Source organism: Buteo buteo, chromosome 16 (assembly GCF_964188355.1).
Source record: "Buteo buteo chromosome 16, bButBut1.hap1.1, whole genome shotgun sequence".
NCBI classification, from domain to species: Eukaryota; Metazoa; Chordata; class Aves; order Accipitriformes; family Accipitridae; genus Buteo; species Buteo buteo.
In genome coordinates this window covers 4,391,898-4,403,660 of record NC_134186.1, presented here as the reverse complement: position 1 = coordinate 4,403,660, position 11,763 = coordinate 4,391,898, and the positions used below count along the sequence as shown (strand labels likewise).

General features: G+C 64.4%; 1 protein-coding gene across 1 annotated transcript; it reads left to right on the top strand.

Annotated features, from left to right (window-relative positions):
* The first annotated feature begins 2,260 nt into the window (after nt 1–2,260).
* Nucleotides 2,261–10,219, top strand: CRYBG2 (crystallin beta-gamma domain containing 2). The gene is made up of 19 exons (XM_075048729.1): nt 2,261–4,363; nt 4,909–4,956; nt 5,040–5,158; nt 5,421–5,577; nt 5,682–5,821; nt 5,909–6,035; nt 6,357–6,392; nt 6,472–6,599; nt 6,833–6,959; nt 7,268–7,410; nt 7,493–7,619; nt 7,739–7,771; nt 7,886–7,998; nt 8,192–8,321; nt 8,487–8,626; nt 8,724–8,847; nt 9,014–9,172; nt 9,552–9,711; nt 9,854–10,219. The coding sequence occupies exons 1-19, from the start codon at nt 2,351–2,353 to the stop codon at nt 9,940–9,942; spliced, it is 4,113 nt and encodes a 1,370-aa protein (XP_074904830.1). The 5' UTR covers nt 2,261–2,350; the 3' UTR covers nt 9,943–10,219.
* Nucleotides 10,220–11,763: the final 1,544 nt, after the last annotated feature.

Here is an 11,763-nt window from a genome sequence, read left to right as displayed (position 1 = left end):
CGATGGCCGGCAGAGGCAGCTGGGAGGCTGCAAGGTCTCATCCTTGTGTCCTCGTGTCACTTCTTTGTGTCCTCATGTCACGTCCTTGTGTCCTCATGTCCTTGTGTCCTTGACCCGCTGTTGCAGCAGGAAATATTTTAACAAAAAGTGGGGCACTGGGGCAGAGCAGGGCTCTGGGGTGAGCTCCTTGCCCAGAGCCAGTGGGGCACCGGGCTGCCCGGGGTGGCACCGGGTGCCAGATCCAGCTGCAGGGATGGGATGGGAAAGCCAGACCTGGAGATCTTTGGAAATCCGACTCTGGGCAAAAGGTAGCCGTGATGCTGAGTCAGCAGCTCCTGCCTCCCCCCAGCACCCTGGTGCTGCGTGGAGCCGGCATCCCTGTCCCGGTGCCACCCCAGGGCCATGGGCACGGCGGGGCCGGGCACCGTCAGCGAGTTCTTGAGAAATCAGCGCTGAAGCAAGCCTGAGGTGCAAACAGGGGCCAGACGGCTCCGGCTCCAGCTCCGTTGGGACGGCAATATTGGAGGACAGAGAGGGGCCACGTCCCTGGGCAAACCACGCTGCCTTGGCACCGCTGCCCCTGGCAGGAGCTTCCCTGGTGTGGGGGTCCCCGTGTGCCACCGCAGAGCCCCCGGCTCGGGGCACGGGGGTTCCCACCAGCCTGACCCTGCTCTTGGCCCTTTGCTCTGCCACCCGTCTTGTCCCCAGCACATTTAAGGAGCTTTTCCTCCGCACCGCCCAGCGCACCCATCCCTCTCCCACTGGCGGATGCCGTGACCCTGGGGATCCAGCTGTGACCCTGGGGATCCAGCTGTGGCTTTGCCAATGCAGCTGTGGCTTTGCCCATGCAGATGTGCGGCCCCACCCAGGCTGGTCCCAGCCTCGAGCGGTGCTGGCTGTCCCAGACGAGGTCTCATCGCCTCCTGGAAAATGACACAAACTCTTCCTATCTGTACTGGAAAGACCTGCCGGGCCGGGGAGAGCAAGACGCAGAGGGCGCGTGGCGGACTGGCAGAAGGGACAGGCAGTTGCCTGCACCCCGTGCTTCCCTACCTGCCTCGGGCTTCCCTGACCCCCCTGGACCCCCTTTAGGGACTGGTAAAGCCCAATCTGCAGCCGTTGGAGGGAGCCCAGCCCTGGGTGGTGCAGGATGAGACCCTCTCCCGAGGTGTCCCCTAAGGAAACCAGCCCTGGGGGCTGTGCAGGGAGGTGTCCCTGTCCCTGGCCAGAAGACCCCAAGCTCAGCCTGTCCTTGGGCTGAGCCCAAAGCCCTGTCCTTGCCGCTGTCCCCGTAGCCGGGTGGTGACACCGAACAACTCCTAATTGGGAAATGCCGGGATGCTTCCGGCTCCCTCCCCGGCACTTGCTGCGTCAGCTGCTTCCCAAACCCAAACCCAGCAATAAAACCCTTCTGGGGCAGGGACGCAACCACGGCACAGCGACGCCTCCGCCGGCATCCCCCGCAGCCGAGGTGGCGTGGGTGTCCCTGTCCCCTGCGCTGCGCCCTGGGCACCACAGGGATGCCCACCTTGCGGCACTGAACACAAGGGCACGGGAGCTGAGTGCTGGGTACCAGCTCGGATCAGGGTGCAAGTGCTGGGTGATTAGTGCAGCTCATTTTTTCATGCCAATGGGGCTGCAGAGGTGGATGAAGCCATCCCACCTTTGCCGGGCAGCAATAGGGAAGGGTCAAGGGAAGATGCTGCTCAGGTTCCCACCTTCTCCTGCAAATCCTATGGCTGCCCCAGCCCCGGACCCAGTCCCAGCCAGGCCCTTTCCCCCACAGAGCAGCTTCTATGTTGCTTTTTGGGCTTGTTTGTTTGCTGCGTTTGCTGACTCGGCGCAGCCCTGCTGCCCGCCTGACTCATCCCACAGCTTGGGGCACGGCACCGCTTGGGGCACGGCATGGCCTGGCCGGATCCTGCACACTCACCTGCACCATGCCGGCCCGCTGGGCTCTGCCGGAGCCCACCTTGGTGGTATGGCGGAGCTTCCCACCATCTCTGCTGGATGCAGAAGTGTTGGCACAGGCAGGCAGAGGGGGCCACGGTGTCCCCCCATGTCCTGCACATGCCAGGATGGATGACATGAGCACCCTGAGAATTGCAAAGAGCCCCAAAACCACCTCCTGTGCTCATGGGACCCCCCCCAAAATGTCCTGCAGGATCAGAGGGACGTCTAGAGGGTTTTAAGGTCTGGCTCGGGGTCCAGGGTGGTTTCTGCTCAGCTCTCTCAGGGTCTCCTTCTCTCCCTGCAGCTCCGCCAGCCCCAGCGTGGCAGCCGCGGGGGCTAAGCCCAGCAGCGCAGGGTGTTACGGGGCCGCGGCAGCCCCATCCCCGGCTCCCCCGGCATGGATTCGCCATTCCGGCAAGCCAAGGCCAGGGGCTTCATCTCCAGTGCGGAGCTGAGCATGAAGCAGTCGGCGGCGGGTGCTCCAGGGCCCGAAGGCAGGTCCCGCTTCCAGAAGGTCTCGCTGGTGTCGCGGCGGCTGGAGAGCACGGGGAGCATGCGGGGCCGGGAGGGGAGTCCCTCCCGCGTCTCCCTCCTGCTGCAGGCCTGGGAGAGGGAGATCGTGGAGAAGACGGCGTCCGGCCCCACCACCCTGACACACCGGGAACGCTCGTCCTCCATCAACCTCCTTAAGGACTTCACCGCGCACGGCCCCATCTTCTCGCAGGTGTATTCCCCCGCGCAAAAGCCCCGGCGGCAGGACGAAAGGGGGAAGGCGGGGGCTGACGGCGGCGGTGATGGCATCCCCCCGCCGGTGCGTGCCTCCCAGGAGATGCCCGTGCACAGGGAGAGCTACGTGCACGGCACCCTCCTCCCCACCCGACCCACTGAACACCCCGCAGGGGGTCCCGGTGAAGGTCCTGGTGCCCCGAGCCTGGCTGAGCCCGGCTGCGTCCCTGCCCTGCCCAGGGCCAGGCATGTCACCGTGCTGCGGAAGGGCAAGGACGCAGCCAGGCTTGAGCCGGGGCCGGCGGAGGGAAGCGAAGCCCAAAATGGGACGCGTGATGCTGCCAGTGCCACGGTGGCCCCACCGCAGCGGGAGAGCCACGGGCAGGATGGCAGCGGGTTCGCTGGGGCCGCGGCGGGCAGCGAGAGCTCGCCGGGCACCGCAGAGGCCGCCGGGCTCCCGGCTGAGGGATCCCCTGGGGAGAAACACTCACCACAAGCCGAAGCCGTGCCGGTGAACGCAACCCCAAGAGACGGTGACAGGCCTGGGGACCCACAAACCAGTATAACCAGCTCCCCGCAGTGTCCCTCGGAGGACGCCGGTGGCCAGGCTGATCCGGCTGGTGCAGGAGAGGGAAGCATGGCAGACGGGGACGGCACCATTTCAGCCACGCCGCCGAGGACAGAGAGCCCCCTGGGAGTCGGCGGCATCCCTGAAGACCCCTCCTTGGAGGCAAGCGATGGTCCAGAGCCTTCTTCGGAAACACCAGCATCTCCTAAGGCTGAGCTTGAGTTGGAGAAGAGTGAGAAAACGGACGACCCCCAGGACACAGCCCAAGAGCCCGAGAGTAGCCCAGACCCCCCCAGTGAACCCCCAGCCCATGACCCACCGGCCGAGAACCCCCAGGACATGACCGAGGAGGACCCCGAGCTGCTGGTGGACATGGAGATCTTCGTGGACACGCTGCGCAACATGGAGCCCTCAGAGATGCGGAAGGCACCCAAAGCCCCACGTCAGCCCCGGCCATCATCGCTGGGTCGCTGTGCCGCTCTGCCCCCCATCCAGGAGGACCGTGTGGCCCCCCGGGCCCCGATCTCCTTGCCCAAGGCCCTGCGCGAGCTGTTGGCACGGGACCCGGTGGGTAGGCAGGAGGAGAGCCCCGAGGAGGAGATCGAGAACCCCTACCTGAGCCCCGATGAGCGGGTGCTGGTGGGGTCGCACCATGGGGTGCCCGGGGACAGCACGACCAGCGAAGGTCGGGCGGAGGGGGGCTCTCTCCCAGGGATGCCAAGGCAAGCGGGAGCAGAGGAAAAGGTCAAACTGGTGGCCGGGGGCTTGGCCGACCGCAGCATGCTCTTCCGAGGGAATGTCCTCAAAGGCATGGCGCTGCTCTCCCACTTCTTGGAGCACCGGGCGGCTGGAGCCGATGAGGGCAAGCCCTACTCACGCCTGGACAACAGCGTGCTCTACAGCCGCTTTGTCTCCCCCAGCACCACCCTGCTCGAGCTGCCCAGCAGGGATGGCAGGGGCATGGGCTCACCCACCCCTGAGGACCAAAATGAGCTGGGCCCTGGTGACAACCCCGGCCCCGAGATGGCCATGCTGGAAGCCCCGAGTCCCAGCTCCGTCCCTCCTGTCACCGAAAAGCCAGAGAGCACCATGGCCCTGTGCCCCACCGATGTCCTGGTGAGTGAATCCCGCAACGCGGCACCTGGGGAGATGCTCTGCCCTCCTGGGCGCACGGGGAGGTGGTGGGGTCGGAACCCTGGAGCATCCATCTCTGCTCCCAGCACACGGCTTGTTCTTCCCATCAGAGAGGTCACGGGGTGAAAACCCTTGGTGCGATGGGAGGGTACTGGGATGGGTGATGGGAGGGTACTGGGATGAGTGACAGGAGGGTACCAGGGCAGATGATGGAGGGTATTGGCATGGGTGATGGAAGGTTGCCAGGGCGGGTGACGGAAGGGTACCAAGTCAAGTGATGGGAGGGTGGCACCATGGATGATGGGAGGGTCCCGGGGCGGGTGACAGGAGGGTCTCGGGGCAGGCGGGGAGGCTGATCCCCAGCAGTGCAGGAATGCTCGAGGTGTGGCTGCTCGGGGCGTTGGGAGGGATTGGCAGACGCCAGACGCGAGGCTGCTGCTGCAGCTTCTTTGGGCTGCGGGGAGATGGCCGGTGCAGCCGATGTCCGTCCGCGCTCCTCACGAGCCCGTCCCCTCTGGTGTTCACAGCAGGAGGACAAGGAGGGCTTCGAGAAGATCAACATGAGACCTGGCAAGGTACAGGGAGCGTGGTGGGGTCGGGCTGGGCTGGGGCACGGTGCGGTATGGTAGCACCTCTCTGCTGTGTCACCCCCTCCCAGATCATCCTCTTCTCCGAGGCCGGCTTCGCGGGTCAGAAACGGGAGATCTGGGGCGACATCCCCGATGCCACGTCCTGGGAGCTTTCGCACACCATCTCCATCCGAGTCATCCGAGGCGGGTAGGGGACAGCGGCAGGGTGAGGACATGGAGGGAGGGCTTGGCCAGGGCTCCCGCGCTCCCCGCGCCGGGGATGGCGGCCGGGTCGCAGCCTGGGGTTCAGGAGTGACCGTCCCAACAGTGCTAATTACCGCGGCTGCGATCCGGCATCGCGGCGGTGGCAGGACGTCCCCACCCATGCTCTGCCCCGAGGCTCCTGACGGCTGCGGGGCTGCGGGGTAAAGACAGGATTTTCCCCCTCTTTGCTCCCACCCCGCTCCCAGGTGGGTGATGTACGAGAAGCCGCGGTTTCACGGGCGCAAGTGCGTGCTGGCTGAGGGGGACGTGGAGATCGACAACCCCTGGATGGCGTACGGGCAGAGCGGGCAGCCCTGCGGCAGCCAGCCCTTCCGCATCGGCTCCTTCAAGAGGGTGGTGCGGGTGAGTGCAGGGATCCCCTGGACCCTCCGGTTCACCCCACATCTCCCAGCACCCACCAAGTGGGGGGTGCCAGACCCCTGAAATGCTGCTCTGCTCCACACCAGGATTACCGCACCCCTGAGATCAGCCTGTTTGCGGAGGAGAACGGCGAAGGCGCCCGGCTGAAGTTCACCGACTCGGCTGAGGACACCCGCACGCGGGGCCAGGCGCTGACCGCCGCCTCCATCATCGTCCACTCGGGCCTGTGAGTGGGACCGTGGGGTTGGGTGGGGGCCGGGTGGGCTCCAGCACAGACTGGAATGAGGCATGATGCTTTCCCCCTCTTACTCAGGTGGCTGGTTTACTCCAAGCCTTTCTTCGATGATGACCCCTACGTTTTGGAACCGGGCGGGTACCCCAATTTAAAGTCTTGGGGAGCAAAGGACCCATCCATCTGCTCCATGCACCCCATCAGGCTGGTGAGTGCTGGTTGCTGGAGCGCGGTTACTGGGGTGCCGGGGCCGTATCCAGCCCCGGGCATGACAGGCGAGAGCATCTCCCGGCAGCTCCTGGTTCACAATAGTGGGAGCTCAGTGTGGAAATGTGCCAAGTGTGGTTCTGGAAAGTGGTCCTGTGGGTCAGTGGTGAAGGAAAGCAATAAAACAAAGTCCAAAAGAGCTTGTTCTTGAATGAAAATGACCCAAAAACCAGCTCAGGCTTTAAGAGGGGGGGGGAATCGGATGTCCCAGCGCCATCCCATCCTGCCACCGCAGCCTCACTGGGGCTCCTTCTCCTTCCAGGGTTGTCCCGTCGTGGAGAGACCCGGTGAGCCACAGGTGAGCACCGAGCCAGCACCCGGGGAGGCCGCAGGGCCGGGACGGCCATGGGACCGTGCTCACCCCGCCATGTCCCCAGGTCCTGATCTATGAGGCCGCGGGTTTCCAGGGCCGCAGCTTCACCATCAGCCGAGACATCTACGATGTGAAGCACCTGCCCGGGCTGGTGTTGCCCACCGTGGGCTCCCTGCACGTCCTGGGTGGCTGGTGAGTAGTGCGGGCTGGGCAGCGCCGGCAGGGCCAGCATCCTGGCTGGAGCAGGCTGGGAAGGTGATGGTCACCCCTTGGGAAAGGGCTCGGAGGAGCTGCCCAGGGCTGTGGGATGGCCGTGGGCAGCTTGGTGGAAAGGGTGGCACTGGAGTGGCGTGGATGGTGTCCCCGTGTCCCGGCATTTTGAAATCCTCCGGAGACCTCACTGCCCGCGTCTGCCTGTGCTGCAGCTGGGTCGGCTACGAGAAGGAGGGCTTCCGCGGCCACCAGTACCTGCTGGAGGAAGGGGAGTACCAGGACTGGAGGCAGTGGGGCGGCTACAGCAAGGAGCTGGTGTCCTTACGGCTGATACGGACGGTGAGGGCAGGGGTGGTGGCATTGCTTGGAGATGGACCTAGTGTGGGCAGGGAGAGCCAGGCCCCTTGGTCCCATCCTTATCCCCCAAAAGGGAGCCTTCCCTGTCTGCGTCAGGCAGCTGGGCGTTGCCCGAGATCCCCCCAAACTCATCACATGCAGAGATCTAGGTGCCCAGAGCTGCTCCCACCCTCCCTGGGGTCCCTGAGGCCAGGCAGGACCCCGGCTGCGTGTGCGGAGAGTGCCCGGCCCGCAGTCCCTTCCCCCTGACAGACCGAGGGGCTTTGGGGGGGGGCTCCTTCTCCCCGCAGGACTTCTCCGACCCGGCACTGGTCCTCTTTGAGGCCATGGACTTCGAGGAAGGTCCAAGCGTGGAGCTGAGCGAGGCGCTCCCCGACATGCAGCTGGCCGGCTACGGCACCGTCACCCAGTCCATCCATGTGCTGAGCGGCGTGTGAGTGTGGGGACAGGGGAGAGGGGGGACAGAGGGACAGACTGGGGGGGGTGCTGAGCCAGCACCCATGTTTTCCTGGCAGGTGGGTGGCCTATGAGGGCACCAACTTCTCAGGCGAGCAGTACATCCTGGAGAAGGGGGTATACCGCAACTGTGAAGACTGGGGTGCCACCGATTGCCGCATCGCCTCGGCACAGCCTATCCTGCAGGTGAGAGAGCCGGACACCCCCCACCTTCGCCACGGGACCCACTGGTGCCACCGTGCACGGGGCTGGCGGGGGCCTGGCCAGGGCAAGATGCCAACCAGCCCCACTCTGTCTGCTTCCAGGTCGGGGAACGCAACCTCCATTTCATCTCCAAGGTCAGGGGCGGCAGATGGGGAGGGGAACGTGCCCCCCTTGGGGACGTGGCCCTTTGCGGGGTGGTGGTGATGCTTTGTCCCCCCTCACCGAGCCCCTCTGCACCCTCTCTCCAGATTCTGCTCTTCTCAGAGCCTGACTTCTTGGGGGACCACGTCGCCTTCGAGGAGGACCAGGATGCCTTGCCCGCTGCCTTCATCCCACGCTCCTGCAGAGTCCGCGGGGGCAGGTAGGGTGTCCTGGGGTCTCGCTGCCTCCGGCTGGGGATGGGAACAGGGATATCACCCTGGCTGGCAGCCCCGCAGGTGCCCATGGGTGTTCCTCGGGAGGGTGGGCCGGACAGGGGTGTGCTGGGGGGCCACAGGAGGGATGGATGCCCATCACGATGGCCACATCAGCTCGGGCATGCTCCTCCTCGCCAGCTGGATCCTGTTCGACGGGCAGGCCTTCGCAGGGGAGCAGCACGTTCTGTCCGAGGGCGAGTACCCCACGCTCAGTGCCATGGGCTGCCTTTCCTCCACCGCCATCCGCTCCTTGAAGAAGGTCCCGGTGGTGAGTGCCACCAGCACTGGAGCAGAAACCCCCCAGGAACCTCCTTTTTCCCCTTCCATGGGACCCCCAGCGCTGGCTCTCCAGCCTTGGAGCCCTTCTGCACCCATGGGTGCTCGTTCCTCCTGCTTGCCCCCCTCACGCTTCATCTCTTCCCCAATCCTGCAGTTTTTCTCGGAGCCCTCCATCTTCCTGCACGGGCTGGAGTGTTTTGAGGGGAAGGAGATCGAGCTGAACAATGAAGTCCGGAGTCTCCAGGCAGAGGGTTTCAACAACCACGTGCTGTCGGTGCGCGTCAAAGGCGGGATGTAAGTGAGCCCCGGCTCTGCTCTCCTCTGCCCTGGCTGGTGGGTGTCATCTGCCCACCTCTGCCCATCCCATCCCATCCCGTCCTGTCCCCCGCAGCTGGGTGTTGTGTGAACACGGTGACTTCCGAGGGCGCCAGTGGCTGCTGGACTGCACCGAAATCACCAACTGGTTGACCTACAGTGGACTCCAGCACGTAGGATCTCTCTACCCCATCCGCCAGGTGAATGCCGCCCTGTGGGAGGGGACGGGGTGCTGGCACTCGGGGAGGTGAACCCCAAAATCCCGGGGCAGGCGGTGAGGTCCTTCCTCGGCCAGCCACGGCATGTAGGGCTGGAGGGGCAGGCAGCAGGGCTTTTCAGTGCAAGAAAAGGTTTCTCTCTTTCCAGAGACGGATCTATTTCCGCATCAGGAGCAGGGAGCTGGAGCTCTACCTCTCAGTCCCCGATGACGTGGAGGACATGAAAGCGGGGCGAGTGGTCGTCTCCAGCCTGAGCGAGCAGAGCAGCTCCGTCTGGTACTACGAGGATGGGCTGATCAAAAACCAGGTCAGGGCTCACGTGTGACAGCCAGTGCCGTGGAGAGGACCAGGGGAGCCCGTGGCAGGACTCCTGCTGGGGTACTCCCCACCCCACAGCAATCTTTTAGAGTTTATAACAGCTTTTCCCAGCGTCTGACCTCAGCCTTGTCCCCAAAAACCGGTTGATTCTCTCCTCCCCAAGTTTCCCCTGGAGACACGAAGGCATCTCTGCCTTCCTTGAGTTTTTGTCACCCTAATCATCCCCACCTCTCACTGAGGGGTTTTCCTGCTCATCCCATGTCCCACCCCAGAACCAGCTGCATTTACAGGGAAACCCCTCTCAGCTCCAAGCCTTTGCACCAGGCGGAGGTGATGGAGAGGAGCAGGCTGACCACAGCTCCTTGCAGGTGGCCCCCAACATGAGCCTGCAGGTGATCGGGCCAGCCGGGAAGGGCGCAAAGGCCGTGCTGTGGTCTGAGACCCGGATGCCACGTCAGACCTGGAGCATCGATTCTCAGGGACGAATCCACAGCCAGATGTTTGAGGACATGATCCTCGATATAAAGGGTGAGGCCTTGGCACTGGCACAGGGACTGCTTTCCCAGGGACCCCCAAAAATGGGGTGTTTGGCTGTGAGATGGGGCACCCACCCCTTCACCGCCATTAGGAGTGTGATCTGCCTTCCTGAAACCCTCCCATCGCTCTGCAGGCGGCCGATCCTACGACCGGGACCATGCCATTGTTTGGGACATGGCTGAGGAAAGATCCACACAGATCTGGGACATACAGGTGCTATGAGGGGGGCGGCGGGTGGCCCTCATGCCCAGAAGTGCCACGGGGCAGGATGGGGACACCCTGCCAGCCCCATGCACGGCGCACCCCAAACACCCCTCTGCTGGCATGAAGGATGCCCACCATCCCCTCTATCACGAGGGGGAACCACCGCACCTCCCTCCTGGGGAGCCCCGTACATGGCTCACGAAGGACCCCATGGACATGACCGGCACGGGACCCTCTGGAGCGCGGCAGATCCCCCTCCCCACCAGCTTCCCCCTCTGAACTGTATTTATGTACGTGTGTAAGATACAGCCCTCCTCATCTGGGCCAGCTCTGCCTGGGTGGGTTGGTGTCCTTGTCCTTGTCCTTGCGCTGGCCACAGCCTGGCAGCCCCCACGCCGGGGGAACTGCCCCCCACTCAAGCACCTTGCCACCCACCAGCCCCGCTGCCCCAGGCCTAATCCTGCTCCCAGGATGAGAGCCCGGTGCCCTCTAGTGTCCATGGGCCACAAGCAGCACCGGGGCCCTGGGTTTTGAGAAGGGAGGCACAAGCCAAGCTGTGCCCACGGCAACACCGGACCCCACCAGCCCCAGTTCAGGGGTGGGGAGCCCAGCCTGCTCATGCTGTGGGCTCGGGGGTGTTCCAGTCGTATCACCCCAGGGTGAGCTCTGCTTCAGCAGCGTTTAGTGTCCATGCTGCAGAGCTGCATCGTGGCTCAGGTCACTCGTCTTCGAGGTCCTGGGGACAGAGGTCTCCACCTGGGTGAGGGCAGGAGCTCCCTGGGAACGTGACTCAGAGCCAGAAGAGACATGGGGTGAGAAATCCCCACACAGAGACATCAAGCGCTTCTGTCCTCGCTGCTGGCGAGAGGACATGGCTGCCAGCAAGGGCCCGGTTTGCTGAGCAGGTTGAACCCAGTTTGGGGAGAGTCACTGCAGTCGGGGCAGTGATCACTTATCAACCCCGCAGCGAAACACGGCTGTTCTGGCAGCGCAATGCCTCCCCGGGAGGTTTCCTCAGCAGACTCAGGTGCACAGAGGTCCTTACATCAGGCGTCTCCAGCTGGTCGGCGACTGCTCTGGGTTTCAGCAACAGCCATGATCAAATGTCCATCTTGATGCTGAAACGTGTCCCCAGTTGCCCCAAGACCTGTTCGGGCAGGAGGACACGTAACCGCACGACAGGAGAGCGGAGCGTGCTGCGCAGGGATGCCGGGCTCCGACATGCTTCTTGGCCAGGCCAGCGGGCAAGCAGACTCTTGCTGTCCTGGGCCCAAACCACTGCCTGCAGGCAGCGGTGACAGGCAGGGCAACAGGCAGGGCAATGTCAGGCCTGCAGAGCCAGCAGGGACGCAGATACTGGGTGCCAGGGTATGGCATCCCCTGAAGAAATGCTGGCGGGGAGGCAGAGGAGAACACCAGAGGATGGGGGTGGGTGAGGGCCTAGGAGACATGCAAGAAGGACGCTGCCACCCTGTACAGTCTGAGCTGGGCCTGTGGCGCCTGGAAGCCGCAGAGGGACTTCGAAACACACAGGCTCAGCCCAGCTCGGCGGGTAGGGACGCTGCTGAGGGGGGAAAATCCTCTCAGCGAGGCCCCACTCGCGTAGCTGAGACCCAGAGATGCGCCTCGCCCTCTCCCGCGCCACGCCTGACAGGAAAAAGAGCCCCTGCTCCTTATCCGCCCTTATATACCCTCCGCCGGGCCGGGATTGGCTACTAGCCGGGTGTTTGGCAGCGCCTGATTGGTGGGGAAGCACATGCCCCTACCGTGGGATTGGCCAGGACTCGCTGTTGGGGTGGAGGGGGTTGCTCTAGGGACCGCCCGGCCTGCAGGGGGCGC